Source organism: Ochotona curzoniae, unplaced genomic scaffold (assembly GCF_017591425.1).
Source record: "Ochotona curzoniae isolate NIBS_2020 unplaced genomic scaffold, NIBS_Ocur_1.0 scaffold_3208, whole genome shotgun sequence".
In the NCBI taxonomy this organism is placed as follows: Eukaryota; Metazoa; Chordata; class Mammalia; order Lagomorpha; family Ochotonidae; genus Ochotona; species Ochotona curzoniae.
In genome coordinates, this window is record NW_024467106.1 from 56,158,494 (window position 1) to 56,178,640 (window position 20,147).

Sequence of the window (20,147 nt, forward strand, 5' to 3'; positions counted from 1 at the left end):
CCCTAAATGGACACAATACCCAGGCTGTGCCAGGCTGAAGCCGGGAGCTTCATCTAGGTCTCCCAATGTGAGTGCAGGTGACCAAGGTATTGGGCCATCTTTTACTGCTTTCCCAGGCACATTAGCGGAGAGCTTGATTGGAAGTAGGGCAACAAGAACTTAAACTGGTGCCATTTGAAAGCCAACATTGCAGGTGACAGCTTAACTTGTTATTCTCTAGTGCCAGTGCTGTCAGTTTTCTTAGTGTAGATGCTGACTTCCTTATTGATTTCCTTGTGTTTGTACTGGCTGTAATGGAATCTGTTTTGGTAACACCAACAATTAGTTTTCTTTTATTCCCAATGTGTAAGTTAGAAGGACATGCTCGGAGATCTGCCCATTCGTGGAGAAATAGCTTCAAATTCAGCAGCACCAGCAGCAGGATTTAGGACAGCATAGTCAGCCTCAGATGTACCCAGATGATTGGGTTCCTGCAGCACATGAGGAAAATCTGTACTGAGTGCCAACTCCAGGCTTTGCCCTTCACTCTTCCCTTCTTGGGCATTTGAAGAATGAGTCAGTGGGTGGGAACTTACTTTCTCAAATTTAATGACCAACTTTGTTATCATAGTAGTTTACAAAGCTCAGAATACATTTATCTGTTTATTGGAAAGGATGCAATTGAGAAACAGACAAATGCTTTGAAGGCATAAATAGAGCAAGATGTGTGGAAGCTGGTGAGTGGGTACATAACTTCTAAGTTCTCCTAACCCCTGGACATGTTCCTCCTAGAAGCTCTCTGTATGTGTCTTTTCAGGAGTTTGCAACCTCCTCCTTTGCCATTCCTGGAGTTCCCTGGGTGGAGCTGAAGATTTCAATCGTTTTGTCTGTAGTGTTTCTGATGACCATTTCTATCCTGAGGCTCTCTTGGGGCTCTGCCCTCAGTCACTTCAATAGCAGAGTGATCAAAAGGGCCTGTAACAAGCGCTTCTCATTCAGGAAATTTCAGGGGCTTTAGGAACTCTCAGGAACCATGGAAAAAGACTATATATTTTTTGTGTTGGACCACATAGGAACATGTGTTTAATTGGTTTCATTATCAAAGAGTACATGTTTTACTAATTTTAATTACAAAAATTTATGTATTTGTAAGAATTCTGTTTACGATTTAAAATGGTTTCTTGTATTGTTAAGCAGACACTAGTTTTGCATCTTTTACTTTTCATAGCAGTTGAAAATTTTTGACTTTGATTTATGTGTTTTTTCCCCCTGCCTTTTCTTAGGTGGCCTCGGAGGACTTGCAGGTCTGAGTAGTTTAGGTTTGAATACTACCAACTTCTCTGAACTCCAGAGTCAGATGCAGCGACAACTTTTGTCCAACCCAGAAATGATGGTCCAGATCATGGAGAATCCCTTCGTCCAGAGCATGCTTTCTAATCCTGACCTGATGAGGCAGTTAATTATGGCCAATCCACAGATGCAGCAGTTGATACAGAGAAATCCAGAAATTAGTCATATGCTGAATAATCCAGATATCATGAGACAAGTATGTGAGAAGTTATTTTAGTTCATTTAGCTAAGAACTTGCTGACTTGCTTCTTAGTGCTGACCTGTGTTGCTGTTAGGTTGTATCCTTGTCAGTGTTAAGGAAAATAGAATAAAACAGTGATGTGGACTATAGAACTTAAGATTTTCTGCTTCATTTTTGTGAGTAGTTTATTTTGACTGTTTAGAAAACAAAAAGTCCAGTTCTGGAACTATATGATTCTCTTACAACAGGATGCTTTTGTTGCTGTGGGTTGTTTGCCACTGGACAGTCGTATACCAGAGATGACAGCTGATGCAAGTTGACAAGTTTATTTCAAGAAGCTAGCATTCTTGGGAGAATGTGGACTTTTTCAGTCCCAGACAGGTTCCTTCCAGATTGCAAAGGATCAGGAAGACTTTAGAGGAGAAAGGCTATTTGGGGGAGGATAATGGAAGATAATGATACCAGTTAGTTGAGGTTTCTGTGGCATGAAGCTTGGCTTTTTGTGGGTGGCAGTTGACATTTCTGCCCTATCTGAGGTCTATGATTGTGATCATTTTCTTGTAGTTAGCTAGCTCCTGAAACTCTTAGGTAAGAATAATTCATTTGTTGAACAGATATTCTGATTACAGGATTAGTAGTTTATTTTTGCCAGTCAAAATGTGAAAAGGAAAGGGGAATATGTGTTTTATGATTATACTGTTTACTTAAAAAATTATTACTGTTATGAAAGAGTTGTTTACTTGAAAGAATATCATGGAGAGATCGTCCATCTGCTGATTCACTCTAAATAAAGAGCTAGGAGGTCCATCAAGATGCTCTGCATGGCGGTGACAAGGGCCGAAGTGCGAGTTATGCTGCTTTTTGGTGCATTAGCAAAAAACGGTGGCAGAAGCATCAAGTTAGGACTGTAACCAACACTCTAATGGGATGTTGACGTTGGAAGAGGCCACTGAATGATAGAGCCAGCTTCTCTGCCTCACCCCTTTTTAAATTTATTCTGTTTATTTTCAACTACTTGAAAGGCAGAATGATGGAGAGAAATTTTGCATACTTATCTGCAATAAGTAGGACTGAGCCAGCTGAAGCCAAAAGGCTAGAACTCTTAGCCAAATCCCCTATACAGGTGGGAGGGCTTCATGCAGTTAACCCAGCATATTTTGCTTCCCAAGGAAACATTATGAAGAAGTGGGTTTGGAAATGGAGAAGCTTGGGTTGGAACTGGCCGTCTGATAAGTGATATCTGCATCTTAAGTGCTGACTTAATCCACTGAGTTACAAAGGCTAACCCTGCTACTTCATTTCTTTTTAATTAAAAAAAAATTTTTTTTTTAATATCTATTTGTAACAGAATGAGAGAGAAAAAAAGAGTGAGAGGGTGTGCTGGTTCACTTTGCAAATACCTATAACGGGTGGCTGGGTCAAGTCCAAATCCAGGAGTGTTGTACTCCATCCAGCTTTTTCACTTGGGCAGCAGGGACCAGAGTGTGTACTCAGTCCATCATCCCCTGCCTTTCATGGTGAATTAGGAGATTGCCGGGTCAGAGGTGGAGTGGCCTGGACTCCAACATCGCTCTAATACAGCTATAGAGATCATAAGTGAAACTTACTGCTGTGCTACAAAGTTCACCTCTTGGTGGTATTACCTGAATGCCAATTTGCTTTTTGAGGTGACATCCACCAGGAATTATTTTAAGTGATTTTCTGATTATGTTTTAAAGATAAGATTACAAGAAATTTGGCTGAAATAATTGGCCTTTCTTTGTGATTCTAAACTTAGATGAAACGTTTCCTTATGAGCTAAGCAAAGGAGGTTAGCCTTACAGGTAACAAGGCTGAAGAAAGGCAAAAGGTTGAAGAAACAAGTCGTTTTGTTACAGAAACTGGATTGGTTGTTCCTGTGTTAACCTCTTAGTGGGATTGAAATGGCTTTGTTATTGTGCTCAGGTTGGTTAGAATCTCAGATTTTTTGTTTGTGTTTAACCTTTTCCATGCACCATTTTGATTATATGGTATTTAACAACGGGACACCATTCTGCTTTGATTAGGTTTGCTGGGACTGTGTATAAGAAACTAGAGCAAAACAGTGGCCTCCCATAAACTTCATATAACATTAATCAGTAGTTGAATAACTTAGAGGTATATTTTAACATCCTTTTTCCCTTGTTTTTATGGAAATATTTTTCATAGACACTGGAACTTGCCAGGAATCCAGCAATGATGCAGGAAATGATGAGAAACCAAGATCGAGCCTTGAGCAACTTAGAAAGTATCCCAGGGGGTTACAATGCCTTACGTCGCATGTACACAGATATTCAGGAACCCATGCTGAGCGCTGCACAGGAACAGGTGAACCACTGTCTTCAAGTCTCAGGAGGAGCTCTTGTTGCAACAGATATGTGTGTGATTGAGGAGTGTGTATATGGGATGTGATTTTCACTGAACAAAAAGGAATTGCGGATCTATTTTTAAAATATTCTTTTAAAATAAATTTTGTATCTTCTTTTACAGTTTGGTGGTAATCCGTTTGCCTCTTTAGTGAGCAATACATCTTCAAGTGAAGGTAGTCAGCCTTCTCGTACAGAAAATAGAGATCCATTACCGAATCCCTGGGCTCCACAGACTTCCCAGAATTCATCAACTTCGAGTGGCACCACCAGCACTGTGGGTGGCACTGCCAGTAGTGCTGCCGGTGGCACTGCTGGGCAGAATACTTCTGTACCTGGAGTAGGAGGTATGCCTACAGCAACTCATTATTGTCTTTGTTGTGCAAATACTTTGTTATGTGAATACTGTTTGGTGAATACTCCTTGTAGACTTACCTTTTCATGTTATAAGTTTTGTTTTTCACTTTTGGTTCTTTTGCCTTAATGAAAGGATTGTTAAAAATTGTATATATGTGTAGGGCAAAACATGCTTGGATACATGTGTAAATCAGGAATGATTAAATTACTGTTAGCATCTCTGTTGCCTCATATACTTAGCCAATTTTTGTGTGATGAGAAACTTAAAATCTGCTCTCTAGTAGTTTTCAAGTATATAGCACTTCATTCCCCAGAATGTATTCATGGAGGGTTTTCTGTTTGAGAATCAGAGAGAGAGCCTGCTGTCATCTGGTGGTTCACTCCACAGATGCCTACAGTGGCTGGGTCTGGGCTGGATTGGTCTGAAGTTAGGAGTTAGAAGTAAATCCAGGACTCCCATGTGAGTGACTGGGACCCAACTACTTTAGCAGTCAATTACCAACTGCCTCCTAGAATTCTGTGCTGTCAAGAAGATAGAATTGGGCCGAGCACGGTAGCCTAGCGGCTGAAGTCCTCCCCTTGCACATGCTGGGATCTCATATGGGCACCAGTTCATATCCCAGTGGCCCCGCATCCCATCAAGCTCCCTGCTTGTGGCCTGGGAAAGCAGTCGAGGATGGCCCAAAGCCTTGGGACCCTGCACCCATGTGGGAGACCTGGAAGAAGGTCCTGGCTCCTGGCTTCAGATCAGTGTAGCTCCAGCCGTTGTGGTCACTTGGAATGTGAATCAGTGGACAGAAGATCTTCCTCTCTACTTCTCCTCCTCCCTGTATATCTGACTTTCCAATATAAATAAATCTTTAAAAAAAAGAGAGAAAAGAAGGAATTGGGAGCCAGAGCTTGGAATTGAGCCCACTTTACAGTGTGGAATGTGGGCGTCTTAATTGACATTTTCCTGGCTAGACCAAGTGCCTGTCTTGTGGGAAGACGCACAAAAAAAATGATGAAAATTTCTAAAGTAATACAGGGATTTTTCTGGTTACCACTTAAAGAAAATATTGGAAAAAGATGAATAAAGAAACCTTAGGAGATCTTTCAAGTGACCTGAGGTGTCTAAAAATTACAGTTGAGGATGTGGCCAAGATACAGGAAGTAGGAAAACAAGCCAGCTATCCATTTGACAAGGAAGTAGGAAAAAATGAGTGGTAATTATCCTTACTAGACCCCCTGTGTTATCTACTTTATGTAAAGTAAGGTGCAGATTTTAGATGGACATTTCTGTGCTGGTGTTGTGGCATAACTGGGTGATTCTCCACCTGTGGCATTGGCATTCCATATGGGTCCCTGCTTGTTTGCCGGCTACTCTACTCTTGTTCCAGCTCAATGCTAATGGCCTGGGACAACAGTGGAGTCCTTGTTTTCCTAGACCTGTGTGGTAGACCCAGAAGCTCTGGCTCCCAGCTTGAACTGGCCTAGCTCTGACTGTAATGGCCATTTGGGGAATTAACCAACGGATAGAAGATTTTCTCTCTCTCTCTCTCTTCTCTGAAACTCTTTGAAGTAAATAAATCTTTTATTTTTTAATTCTGGTGAATTTAAATCTGTTTGCCACTGTAATTAATACATGAAACATTCCCAACATTCAGTAAATTGTTCTGTACTTCTTTCTCATTCTTTTGCCACATGGGCAGCCATGAATCTTGGCCAGTGTACGTTAGTTTTTCTGATTTGGAATTCATATAATTGTTTTATATAGTCTTCTTTTTATCTTTTGCTGAGTTTTGTTGAAACTCATCCGGGTTGTGTATGGCTGTAGCTTGTTTATTAGAACTGAAAAGTTGTCATTTCTATGGGAGTCATTACAAACCATCACAGTATGTGTGGCATTTTGTGTCTTGCATTTCACTGTTTGGTAGAGATCAAGAACCATCAGATTTGTGCGGAACAATCTTGAGATTCCAAAATGGAACAGAGCTAGTATGTGGTAGAATTTTGACAGTTGTCAAAGTAGGTTATGTTGTGGCATATGGGTGAGTAAGAATGAGGGTGCCATGTAGTAAGTAGGGCTATAGGATGGCCACCATTTAAGGGTCTAGGTCGATGTCCATATTTATCTGGGAAGCAGTACTTTTCTTGACACCTCTATCAGTTAATTGTTGTTGTTCTTGTTTTTAATAAATATGTTTGCATTGTGCTTTCTTGAGTTTTGCTTACTGACTTCTGAATTGGTTTGATTGTCTCTTTTTTTAAGATCTATTGATTTGAATGAGTGAGAGAAGGAGATGGAGAAAGAGCACAAGTGTGTGCACTTTTATCTGCTGATTAACTCCCCAATGACCACGATGGCTGGAACTGGGCCAGGCCAAAGCCAGGAGGCAGGAGCTTTCTCTGGCTCTCCCGCATGAGTACAGAACCCAGGCACTTGGACCATCTTTCTTTGCTTTCCTCAGGCCATCAGCATGGGTCTGAGTCAGAACTAAAGCAGCCAGGGCTCTAATCAGCACCCATGTGGGATGGTGGTATCACAGGTGGCAGCTTTATTTGCTGTGCCACAAAACCAGCCCCAATTATGTCCATTTTTTAAGCCATTTGTTTCTCAGGGCTGAATTTGAGTCTGGTTTTTAGTGAGCAATATGTTTATACCTCCATGTGTTTCTCAGTAAACATAGTTCCTTTGTTGAATACTTCTAATGTAAGTTATTGCAGTACTTAGGTCTAATGAGAAACTAATTTTTATCCACTTTGTTAGTGGGACTTCAATCTACTAGTTCATTCTTCTAACTAGGATGACGCTGGCCTTACTGGACCCAAACTCAAGAAGGACTCAATCCAAGAGGTCATCTGTAAGTGGCAGACCCAAATCATAGGAAGCCATGGAAGCAGAGCTGGTACGCAATGCTCAGGTCCTCCAGTATGGGCTGTAGGCATCTTATTTATATTTGTTTGTTTGTTTGCTTAATTGAAAGATATACAGAAAGGAGGAGAGACAGGGAGAAAGATCTTCTGTCTGTTGATTCCCAGGTGGATGCGATGACCAGTGCAGAGGTGATCTGAAGCCAGGAGCTTCTTCCAGGTCTCCCATGCACGTGCAGGGTCCCAAGGCTTTGGGCCATCCTTGACTGCTTTCCCAGGCCACAAGCAGGGAGGTGGATGGGAAGCAGGGTCTCCAGGATTAGAACTCGCATCCATATAGGACCCCATTGCATGTAAGATGAGGACTTTAGCTCCTAGGCTACTGTACTGGGCCCTGAAATCGTTTGTTTTTTGTTTTTTTTTTTTTACATGTATTACATATGAATTAGTTGTAGCCACCCTGTGGGTAATTTTCTCCATTTTGTAATTTGGGAACTTTAAGTATGAAGAAAGATCACTTACCCATAGTTGGATTGTTCTGTGGATGGACTCAAGTAACCTAGCTGCAAACACATAACTGTACTTTGAAGTTTTGCAGATATTTCATTGTGACTCCATTGAACTCAGTAAGGGTCAGCAGTTAATGAAATTGGGGCTGAGACTTTATTCTGTTGTTCTAAGGACAAGAAGGTTTCCTCTTCTGAGGTTAATGCTTTGTTTTGTTTTGTTTTGTTTTTCAGTATTTGTTAATTTGAAACTTAGGTAAGGACTAACAGGGCTTCAGTCTGTCAGTTCATAGCCTGTATGGCTGCAGTGACTAGCTTGGGGCTCTGCCTGTCTGAAGCAGGAGTCAACTTCTTCCGGGGCTCTGTGTGGGTGCTCAGGGCTTTAGCACAGGAGCTGTCCTGTGATGCGTGCTCAGGTGCATTTGCAGGGTATTGGATTTGAAGTGGAACTGTTGAGCTCAGGCAGTGACTTTATCCACTGTGCAGCAATGCCAGTCCGAGTTTCTGTTTTTTTTGTTTTAAGATTTTTTTTTTATTGGAAAGGCAGATATACAGAGACAGAGATGAAGATTTTCCATCCGATGGTTCACTCCTGAAGTGGCCACAATGGTCAGAGCTGAGCCAGTCCTGAGCCAAGAGCCTGGAGCTTCTTCCAGGTCTCTCACACAGGTGCAGAGTCCGAAGGCATTGGGTCGTCCTCAGCTGCTTTCCTAGGCCACAAGCAGGGAGCTAGACGGGAAGTGGAGGTGCCGAACCGGCGCCATATGAGATCCCGGTGCATTCAGGTGAGAACCTCAACCGCTACACTATTGCGCTGGGCCCCCATGTTTCTGGTTTTAATTGAACTGTCTTTTGTAAGCTGAGGGAGAAATTGGTTCAGTCCTTCTTCACTTACAGCTTTTTCAGCAGTTAATGAACCCAGCCTTTTCATTGGATTGTTAGATGTAGCTAGAATGTTTAAAATTATTACGGTGTGTATGATATATGAAGGCTTTATCCTCTTTACATGCACATATTATTATCTTGACTATCTTAGCAAACACTTATGCCCTGTGGTTGTACCTTTTGCAGTTTGAGGGATGATGGTGAAATTGACATTGAATTTTTTTTTTCACAATTTCATAGCTACAGTATTTTTTCTTACTAAAAGTCTTAGTAACTTCAACATAGATGCTTTTTTCTTTCCTCATTAAGACCTTTCATTTCTTCACTGAAAGGAACTGCTTTACAACTTTTCTTTCATATATTTTAATTGTCATCATCACCACTCCTGTACTTTGGGGCTCTAATTTTAGGTAAAGTTACTTAACCACTAATATTGTTACACTGCAATAATCAGTCTGAACCAAAATGGGAACAGTGTGATTATTTGTCAGGTAGTATGGGCATGCTCGGCTGGGCACAGAGGATGGCATTAGATTTTAGGGAAGGATGGAATGGGGTTTTTTTTGTCCTGTATTTTGAAGCAGTGGATCCAAAGACAGGGAAAAAGCGAGGTAGCTTTCTGCTGTTAGTTGACATCTTGAGTGAGCACAACAGCCAGGGCTGTACTAGGATGGTCTTCCACATGGGTGCAGAGATGCAGATATGTGGGCCATATTCCACTGCCTTCCTGGCTATATTAGCAGAGTTGCATAGGAAGCAGAGTAGCAGGATTCCAGTTGTTACCCCATTATGGGATGCCAGGGTTGGAAGAGATGGCTTAGCTCTCTGCACCACAGCATCAGGTTCTAGCATGAAATTTCTTCGAACTACTCAGGATAGTATGCAGTTTAAAACTTGAGAAATGTTGATTTCCGTGGAGTATTTTTAGGCTTCTGTTGACCATTAAAGCGAATCTGGTGGTAATGAGGGGCTGATGTATTCATCTGTAGTTTTAAGTCCAACATATATTTTAAAGTGTAACTATTTGTTTTGTATTTTTCAATAATATGGTCTTATTTTTTGTTTTTAAAACAAACTTTCAGCTAGTATGTTCAACACACCAGGAATGCAGAGCTTATTGCAACAAATAACTGAGAACCCGCAACTTATGCAAAACATGCTGTCTGCTCCCTACATGAGAAGCATGATGCAGTCTCTAAGCCAGAATCCTGACCTTGCTGCCCAGGTGAGTTAGACTGGTATTGAAAAGGACTGTGCAGTGTGAACTGAAGTAACAGTCTAGTAACTGTGATCTTGGCTATCCATTTATCTTAATTCATACGTAATTAAAACCTTGATCCTTGTTAAAAGTCATTTACTATAAAAGCCTACCATTCATTGACAAAAAGGAGTGCAAGCTTGCTTTACATATGTGTGTATTGAATTAAAATATGTGCTCAAGATTTTGGATCACTTTCTTTTGAGGATGTACTCTTTACTCAAATGTAGGTCTTGAGAACACAGAAAACACAGTATTAATTCTTCAGGAGACTTTTGTTTATAGGTTGCTCAGATTGAAGCACTTTTCTTCAAAACATTAATTGTAAGATAGCCTGAACATCTTTTTAATTTTAACATTGAGAGTCATCTACTTGTTCACTCCCAAACACCCTAGAACAACTGAGGGTGGACCTGATTGGCTCTGAAACCAGGAACTCAGTCTGAGTTTATAACCCGAAAGGCAGGGACCTAAGTACTTGAACCATCACTGTCTTCCCACAGTGCCTTAGCAGGAACCTGGATTGGGAACTGGGCTTGCATAAGGAACCTACATTTTCTGATACAGGATAGAGGTGTCTTTAGCCATACTAAGCTCTTCTTTCCAGAGGGGGATTTGTGGGAACAATGCTGTTTTTGTCCATTGCAGACTCGCCTCTCTCCCATTCTCTGAAGTTCTTGTATGTCTTAAGAGAACATAATTAAGAAAATGTGTGAATTTCAATACTGCTTCAACATTGAGTATCACCTGGGGAGTTTACAGTGCTAGTGTTTGAAGCCTAGCCCTATTTTTAGAAATTTTTATATAATTTTATTGAATTCTTCTTTTCAGTTGCTTAGATGATTTCTGATGTACTCCCTAGGTTCAACACTGTTGGGCTTAAAAATTATGGAAAATATGAATTAAACCTTGAGTAACTAATTTACATTTGTTATCTATGAAAAATGGCCTCTCAAGTGTTAAGAATTTGCAGTGTTTTTGTAGTTAATATTATTTCTTAAATCATTTTGTTTTCTTAAATGCAATGTTTTTTATTTTCTAAACTTTAGACCCATATATTAGCTATATTTCAGATGTTTTTGAGGTATAATCTTCAATTTACCTTTGTGAAATTAGATGTGTAGTTAACATGTTTTTTAGCATCATCTACATATTTGAAATTTTGTGTATAGTTTTATGTGATTTTGTTTTATTCAATGAAAATTATCAGACTGAGTCACAACTATATTAGGTGCCTGAACTTACCTTAATCAGAGCCAGTTTGGACAACATATTGAGCCAGAATGTTTACATTTGTTTAAAATAAATGGAGAAAATATGCATATACAGTAATCCTGTTTTTCTTTATGGATGTGATCAATAAAATCATGTATGTGTTTTGAAATTTGATTTAAAACCTATTTTATTCCATAATTCTGTATAAGGCACCTATAGAAATTGAGCAAGAAGTACCTGACTTACAAGTTTGGAATCAATATGCCATTGAAATACTTATGTAATTGAAAAGTTGAAACTCAGTAAAGCACATTTCTAGCCATTTAAAATATTGGTTTGTTAATGTTTACAAAGTGCCTTGAACATTTTCACGTAGTGTTTTTGACAAAGAATGTTGGATATGGACCAGTTTAGAAACTTGTTGATTATCAGAAGGTTAAAGTTTGGTGTTTCTCTAGTTTGCTTTTAATATTTAAATTTCAAAGAAGCATAAAATCTGTGTTTTGACATAAACAGGTAAGTTAGGAGACAGCTTAATTAAATTAGATGATTGAGAAGGAATGAGTAAACTGAAAATTATATACTTTTTCCTAATTGGCTCAAATTACATAAATCTTTAGAGATAAATGTGATATTCTCATTAAAATGTTCATAATAAAGTATTTTACTGTAACCGTTTAAGAAGCAGGAATGTTGGCCTCATATATATTACTTACTATGAAGTTACTGATTATTTCTGAAATAATATTATATATTCATGTAATATTGTCTGGCTTTTCCTCCTTTCTCATTATTGTGTTGATTAAATTAGCCAGTGTGCTTGCCTGTAGGAGATTATCAGATTGGGGGGAGTTCTGTCTGCTTCCAACATTCAAATGTAATTGATTTTAGAAGTGTGACTGACTGCTTGAGGGCTGGAATCCTTGTCCTGTCCAGTCTTTGGACAGATAAATAGGTTGTCAATTAATCATTGTTAGTAGAATTTTCACTCTGCCTGGAGAAAATTAGGTAAAATCTGTCTCTTTTGAAACTAGGATAGTTTGTTTCTGGTTATGTTGATTGTGTATTATAATTTTATTTTTTAGTATTCAAAATCATATTAATATTGGCCCTGACTTTTAAATTCCTGATACCTATTTGAGATTCAGGAGATATGCCACTTTTCTCATCTCTGTTGATAGTGAGGTGAAATCCAGATGCTAATCTTGGTGTTCTCAAGTGGATTTCCATCTTTCTGGTCTTCACACATTTTAGCACTTTCCCCAGAGGACTGTTGATGGTGGTTCTGGCTGATTCTCACCTAGCAGCTCCATTCCTCTGTTCAGTGGTGGTGCTTTTCTGGGCCTAAAACTAGTTGCTTTGTAGTAGGAGGATCGATACGGTGGTTTCAGATCTGAATTTTTCTCTGTACTGGCCACTTCTGTGTTGAGGTTTCTAAAACCAAGCCATGAATGTAGTTTCATTATTGGTGTTTATTCTGTCAGTGTAGCAGAAAATAAATTCTCATAAATGCCAATTACCTCAGTTTCTTTTTAATGGCAAAAATTTATCTTTGCTCAAAGAAAAGTCTAAAAAAATTGATTACTTTGATTTTTAACATTTATTGCATGTCATTATCATAATCGCCATTATTGAGAGAAGATACCTTGTTATTTTATTTTATTTTATTTTATTTATTTCTTCCTGGAGATGTCTTGTGGACAGTATTTTCCCTTTTAAATTTATGTTCTAACTTCCTCCCTTTAAAGTGCCAACCTGAGCACTTGTTGGAAGATAGAATATTAAACAAGGCACATTGCTTGTTTCAGATATTTCCAGTTAAAATTGTTTGAACACTTGCCCCATAGATGATGCTGAATAATCCCCTATTTGCTGGAAATCCTCAGCTTCAAGAACAAATGAGACAACAGCTCCCAACTTTCCTACAACAAGTGAGTAAGAAAAGATGCTAGCTGTCTTCAGTGATAACTTGCTTGAAAGAGTTTCATGATCCTTTTTCTTGCTCTTTGGCTGATGGATTACAGAATAGTGTGTAATAATGCTGTCAGTTCGCAGAGATTTCAGCTTGATTTTTCATTGAACCCCATTTTACTGCTGACATTTTACTCTTATTTCTTAAACATAAGTTGTGAGGGAAGGACCATTTTATTTTTCCTTGAAGAACTTGGGATTTGAATGCTTTGCTAATATGATACCATTTTCTTTCATTTTATTACCATTGAAGTACTTCCTTGAGGAATGTTATGTTTTATGGTTTAACTAATTTCAAGTGTCAGGGAAAAGCTGCCCCTTCCTGCTTTTCAAGGTTTGGCTTCTTTGTGATGTTAAAAATTTTTTTTTTCAATTTAATATAATGCCTGTTTTTCAAGGGGGTAGACCTTTATCTCTCAAACTTGAATTAGTTAAAAAGAAAATCAGTTTTGTCAAATAATAAAGGTTTTATTTTTTTCATAAAGAATTTGAGATTGTCATGATATTGTGTATAAAGTAAAAGAGGAATCAGTGTTTGTGTTTGCAAACTGGTGGTTCTAGGGCTTATATAGTATGCAAATAATTCTCAGACTTCTGAACCGTTGTCCAAGGTTAGTTAGTGTCCTTGATCTTTTGAAATGATGTAAGCCTATCTTTTTTTGGTCAGTCAGGTGGTGACTATTTGGAAACAGTGAGCTAAACTCATGACACATGTATTAACTTCACATTTGGAACTATTGTTGCAGGGTGTAGGTTAGTTGTACAGTTGTTATAGGTAACTCTTGGTTAGGAGGACTATGTGTCTTTTACCATTGTTATGAATTGTGTCTTTGGAGGTTGTGTCTTTCAAATAATACTTTTACGTCTTCTGTTGGAGAATGGGAGAAACTTTGATTTCAGAGTGTCCACTGTTACGGAGTTGGCTTTGAAAATGGGCTTGGGAGGCCAGGCAATGATTTGCACATGAAGTTTGTTGTCAAAGAGAGTGTTTGTGGTTTTTTGGGAAAGAAATTACTGGATCACCTGTGTGTAGGAGTGAGGTTTTAGATTTTCTCTGGAAACACAGTAAAGATTAAACAACTTGCATTCACTGGTTTGAACTCCCTGTAAACACAGGTTTTCTGTTTCCTTTAGATGCAGAATCCTGATACTCTGTCTGCGATGTCAAATCCTAGAGCCATGCAGGCCTTGCTGCAGATTCAGCAGGGCTTACAGACACTGGCAACAGAAGCCCCTGGTCTCATTCCAGGGTAAGTTTGTTGGAGGAAGATTATGAAAGCGAGGAATGGTTAACTTTCTCTGAAAATGTCAGGTTTAATGTCATTCTGCTTTTTGTTTTTTAAAATCATGTTTTCTTTTGTGTGTGTGTGTGTGTATGTATGTGTGTTGGTTGGTTTTCTTTAGGATATATTGTTTTTTAAAAGACAGAATTAGAGGCATATTATCTGATTATCTGCGGATTCACTTCCCAAATGGACACAGAAGCCAGGGCTTGGCCAGGCCAGAGGCAGGCCATGCAAAGACTGGGCCAAAGCCACGAGCCAGGAGTTTTCTTGCAGGTCTGAAATCGTGGGTAGAGGGGACCCAAGTACCTGGGCCATCTTCTCTTCCTAGACATTAACAGAGAGCTGGATTGAAAATGGAACATCCAGGATTTAACAAGCTTTTTAAGAAGATATTCAGTTAATATTAGGTTAAAAGTATGATTGGTCACTTGGCATGTAATTTTTCAAGACTTAAGGTGTTTTACCTGTTCTTTGCTTTCTCTAGGTTTACTCCTGGCCTGGGAGCATTAGGAAACACAGGGGGCTCTTCAGGAAGCAATGGGTCTAACACTACCCCCAATGAAAACACAAGCCCCACAACAGGGACCACTGAACCTGGACACCAGCAGTTTATTCAACAAATGCTGCAGGCTCTTGCTGGAGTAAATCCTCAGGTAATAATTCTTTTCTGTTAAGGTATGATAATTCTTAACTTTATGAGTTTCCATATAGAAGGAAAAAAAGGGTGGAAATGGCAGTCTTTCAGTGTTTAGAGACTAATGAAAGGCATAAACTTAAAAGATACTGAGACTGGGGTGGGAGGAGGGGTCAGCATCATATGCAGCTGCCACCCAAGAAGCTGACATCACATCTGGGTGCCTCTTGAAGTCCCAGCTGTTGTACTTCCAGTGAACTTCTTTGTAGGAGACCCAGAGGAAATTCCAGGCCACTGAGGAGTAAGCCAATGTGTCATAGCTGTCTTTTTCTGTCTCTCCTCCTGTTCTCTGTCTCTCTTTTTTTTTTCTAAGATTTATTCATTTTTATTGTAAAGTCAGATGTACAGAGAGGAAAAGAGACAGAGGAAGATCTTCCATCCTTTGATTGACTCCCCAAGTGACCGCAACGGCCGGAGCTGAGCCAATCCGAAGCCAGGAGCCAGGAGTTTCTTCATGTCTCCCATGCAGGTGCAGAGTCCCAATGCTTTGAGCTATCATTGACAGCTTTCCCAGGCCACAAGCAGGGAGCTGGCTGGGAAGTGGGGCTGCCGGGATTAGAACTGGTGGTCGTATGGGATCCCAGTGCATTCAAGGCAAGGACTTTAGCCACTAGGCCTTGTCTCTAACTTTTTAAAGAGATTAAGAAAAAAATGCCTGAGGGCTGTCATTGTGGCATAGCAAGTTAAGCTGGCATTTGTGATGCGTCAGTTGGAGTCCTGGCTGGTTTATCTGCTGCAATCCAGCTCCCTTCTGGTGTATCGGGGAGAGCAGCAGAGGATAATTCTGCCACCACATGGGAGACCTAGATCAAAGTCCTGTAGCTTGGCCAGCCCCAGCTGTTAGAATCATCTGGGAAGTGATCCAGTAGATAGATGATTGATATTCTCAGAACATAGACTAGCCTCTCATTTCTCTCAAGCTCTGCCTTTTAAATAAAAAAATCTTAAATATTGAGGCTGAAAAATACATGTTGTAAAACTTGAGTTTGGTACTCTCATCAGACACTAATATATATATATATATTTAAATTTGTATTTTTAAATTTTATGATTTTCAGGTTGTACTTGGATTCTAAGAGCATTACTGAAACATTTAATTTTTATGGAACAATTATTATTTTGAAACAGCCCTGGCATCCACCGATTCTCCCCCCAGTTGCTCACAGTGAGCTGGCTAGGAGCACAAGCCAGCAACTCCTTGGCAGCAGGGGCACAGTGACGTATCAGTGCTGCTTGCCATGTGTGCATTAACAGGAAGCCAGGGATCGGACCCAGTTCATGCAGTGTAGGCATGGACCTCTTAACTTTTAGACTAAATGTCTGCCTAGCTTAGAGTTAATGGTCAGTGGGAATTGTAAATATAAGTATAAATTCTAAATATAAGCTGAAGTTTTTCTGCATGTTCTTGAACCTGTAAAATAATGTGTGACGTTTATTAAATTTCGTATAATCAGTTATGTGATCTATCTGATATTACTGTTTAGGTATAAAATAACAAAGTAAGTGTTGACACTGAGTTATAAGGGAAAGCCGCTTCCTACAGTGCTGGCATTCCGTATGGGCACCACCATTTCAAATCCTGGCTGCTCCACTTCAGTTCAGTTCCCTGTTAGTGTGCCTAGAAGATGGCAGAAGATGGCCCAAATGTTTGGGCCCCTGCACCCTTGTTGGATAGCTGAAGACGCTCTTGGCTGCTGGCTTTGGACTGTCTCAGCTCTGGGTTTTGAAGACATTTGGGAAGTGACTCAGCAGATGAAAAATATCTTTATCTCTCTCTCTTTCAGAATAAATACATTTTAGAAAAATTGGTAAAATAACAAAATAAGGGAGGTATTTGTCATAGTAATTAATGTGAAACTTTATATACCTGTATCATGTTCAAATCCTGGCTCCAGTCTCTACTGACACACACCCTGGGAAGGCAGCAGTTGACAAGTTGTTGGGACCCTGCCATCCATGTGAGAAATACTGAATCAGGTCCTGACTTTGGCCCACTCATAGGCATTTTAGGAGTGAATGAGTTAATGGAAGATATTTTCTCTGCCTACTTTTCAAATAAGTACATCTTTTTAAGCAACAAAATAAAATGCAAATGGACTTTTGCAAATGTTGTATAGTTTTTACTAGAGAAGCATGGCTTTTTTGTTAATTTTTAAATTTTATTTTGATGATGTTTACATAGTTAGCACGGGAAGGGTAGAGGATCTGAGGAAAGTGTATGAAACCATTGTTTATACCTTTTCTTCTTGTTGAGTTTGGGGAGGAGGTGACACAAGGGGAGAAACCACACCCAGGCTCCAGAAAAGCATAGCTTTGAAAGACCAACATACCTTAAGAAAGAGCATCAAGTTTTTAAAAAAGTCTTTGGATCTGGCAGGGACTGATTTTCCTTAGAATTTTTCTTTTTTTATCTTTAACAGCTACAGAATCCGGAAGTCAGATTTCAACAACAACTGGAACAGCTGAGTGCAATGGGATTTTTGAACCGTGAAGCAAACTTGCAAGCGTTAATAGCAACAGGAGGTGACATCAATGCAGCTATCGAAAGGTTACTGGGCTCCCAGCCATCATAGCAGCATTTCTGTATCTTGGAAAAATGTAATTTATTTTTGATAACGGCTCTTAAATCTTTAAAAATACCTGCTTTATTTCATTTTGACTCTTGGAATTCTGTGCTGTTAGAAACAAACCCAATATGATTGATTCTAAGGTGGAGTGCATTAAGATGTGTGGATTTTCTGGGTTTTTGTTTTTGGAACAGTGGGAATCAATGCTTTTTCATTTAAGGCTACTACATGCATGAAACACTTCTGCATTTATTGTAATTTTTTTAAAACATCACCTTTTATAGTTGGGTGAACTGATTTTGGTCCTGCATCTGTCCAGTTTATTTGCTTTTTAAACATTAGCCTATGGTAGTAATTTATGTAGAATAAAACTATTAAAAAGAAGCAAATTATTTGCGCTCTATAATTTGTGGTACAATATTGCTTCTTGTGACTTGGCATGTATTTTTGCAAACAAAATGCTGTAAGATTTCTACCCGATGAATTTTGCTTTATTTGTATACGAAACAGTATGCACATTTGGGACAGCATTTCTAGAAACAAAACTGCGGTAGTTTATTTGACCAAAGTATCTGTAATCCAAAAAATATAAATAAGGAAATACTCTTAAAGCTGAGAATTTCCTCATTGTATCAAATCTTACAGCATCTTTGGTAAACATCTCTCAGCAAAAGTGCCGGTAATTCGGGTTTATGGAAAATATAATAGAAACTCTGATTTTGGCTATCTATTCAAGGGTGTTTAATTGTACAGACAACATCATGTAAAATTGTCTTGGCATTTACAGAGTGATTGTAAATTATCCTAATCTTTGTGCAGACTGAAGGAGCACTGTAGTATACCCAAAAATGCATTGCCTAGGACTTCTCATCTTCTCCCATAGGTAGTTTAGCAGGCATTACAGTTTGTAATTGAAATGTTGCTTTCACTGAAAGTGTCTTGATGTTTTAGTTATTTTAATTGCCATATACAAATAGAACTATCTTTTGGTTCATCGGTTTTCTCATGCACAGGCAATACATGAATTTAAAATGATTTGTGAGCCACTTGTTTCTGAAGTGTTTGGGTAGTTCTGTTAAGACATAGTTAAATATTGTGCTTTTCGGAGCCTCAGAGAAAGGGGTGGGGGTGGGGTGGCGGACTCTATCCTGGATTGGGCCAGCCTAAGTAATACTGGCAACCAAGATTCTGTTAGGATTTCTGTGCATATAGTGTAGTAATGAAGTATCATTCAGGGGTGAAAAACAAAGAGCCGTTTTAACAATGTTGAGTACATTTTGGCTATTCTACAGCCTTGTTCTTCCTCCCCACAGAAGTTCTGTTTGCCTAACTCTGAAACTGTTGGGGTGGTACATTCCTTTAGGACCAATTAAAACATAACTTTAGGGTCAGTAATATATTTGGCTGACTCTGGTTCAGTATTCTCTTAGGTCATTATATTCTCTCATGTACAGTTACAGAAAATTAAAATGTTAAACTAAAATGAGTCAGACCAATAAAATCAAGGAAAATGTAAGTTGAATTCCATTAGTTCAGTAAATTGCTTGTTCTTCAAAAAGGTTAAGATGCCAAGTTGCCCACCAGTCCATGCATTGTTCTGATGCTTTTCCTAGGAGGAAAACCCACAAAGATGAGGGCGAGGCATGATTACAGGAGGTTGTTAGGGAAGGTATTCATATACTCTCTGCCTTATGCCTCAGTCTGGTTTAAAAACTTGTGTATGGTGAATGGTGGTACAGTGTGGGACAGTGTCATAACCAATTTGATGATTTATTAATCACCAAATAACAATAAATCTCTAGCTTTTACACTTGGTTTGTCTTGCTTCTTTTGTAGAAGGAAAAAGATACCTTCAATTTATTGTGTGTAACCACGTCTTTTGAAGGCTGTCGGAATGGATTACCTTAGTTTTATTATGCTTTAGATTGTCCTTTAGTAATTCCTTAGGCTTTGCTAAATAAAATGTTAGGTGCACTATTATATGGTGGTGTGTTAAAATTTATCCTGCTGGAAGGGAGTTTACTTTATTGGCATCTGACTAGCTATTTATTTGACTTTGACTAAGGCATCATGTTTTCTTACTGTAAAAGGGATAGTAAGGCTTAAGGATGCATTGGACTGGGGGGTGCTTTGAGCTGCTGCAATGTCTTGTTTGTTATCTGAAATAATTTCATCTTTGGTTATTTGTTAAGGGATTCTAAATACAGATGATTGCTGACTTTTGCCTTGGTTTATGATTTCCAAATTCATGGTGTCTGTATGTATTCAGTAGAAATCATACCTTAAATTTTGAGCTTTGGGCTTTTCCTGGGCTAGTTCTGTATGGTATAATCATCTCTCAGTGCAGGTCTCACTAAACAGTAGAAGCAGAAAGGCAGTAATAGATGCCCGACAGTGTGCTGTGTGGATGAGCTATTTCCAGCTTGTAATAGGCTTAGCAGGACCTAACTTCATTGTGACTTGAGCAACATCTGTGCTTGAAAGTGCTGTTAAGGCACTTCAAACACTGTAGACTTAAATTGTTCTTACGTTAAGTTAGCACAAATCAGACGGAATAGAAGGATGAAAATGCCGTTTCATTGTCTAGTTGGGATTTTCTAGTTGTAGTATTTGTGATAGCCTAAATCAAGTGTAGCAAATACTGAGCAGACTAATGACAGA

The 20,147-nt window shown here is 39.0% G+C and overlaps 1 protein-coding gene across 2 annotated transcripts in view; it reads left to right on the plus strand.

Moving 5' to 3' along the window:
* Positions 1-19,463, plus strand: part of UBQLN1 (ubiquilin 1) — a 45,169-nt gene extending 25,706 nt beyond the window's left edge. Inside the window, exons 4-11 of one of the 2 annotated variants that reach the window (XM_040963719.1) lie at positions 1,263-1,525; positions 3,698-3,856; positions 4,019-4,241; positions 9,578-9,720; positions 12,816-12,899; positions 14,074-14,189; positions 14,710-14,878; positions 17,340-19,463. In XM_040963719.1, coding sequence (XP_040819653.1) covers positions 1,263-1,525; positions 3,698-3,856; positions 4,019-4,241; positions 9,578-9,720; positions 12,816-12,899; positions 14,074-14,189; positions 14,710-14,878; positions 17,340-17,492 — 1,310 coding nt within the window. In that variant the 3' untranslated portion in view covers positions 17,493-19,463. The remainder of the gene's footprint in view (positions 1-1,262; positions 1,526-3,697; positions 3,857-4,018; positions 4,242-9,577; positions 9,721-12,815; positions 12,900-14,073; positions 14,190-14,709; positions 14,879-17,339) is intronic. The other variant, XM_040963721.1, reaches the window with a different exon arrangement.
* Positions 19,464-20,147: the final 684 nt, after the last annotated feature.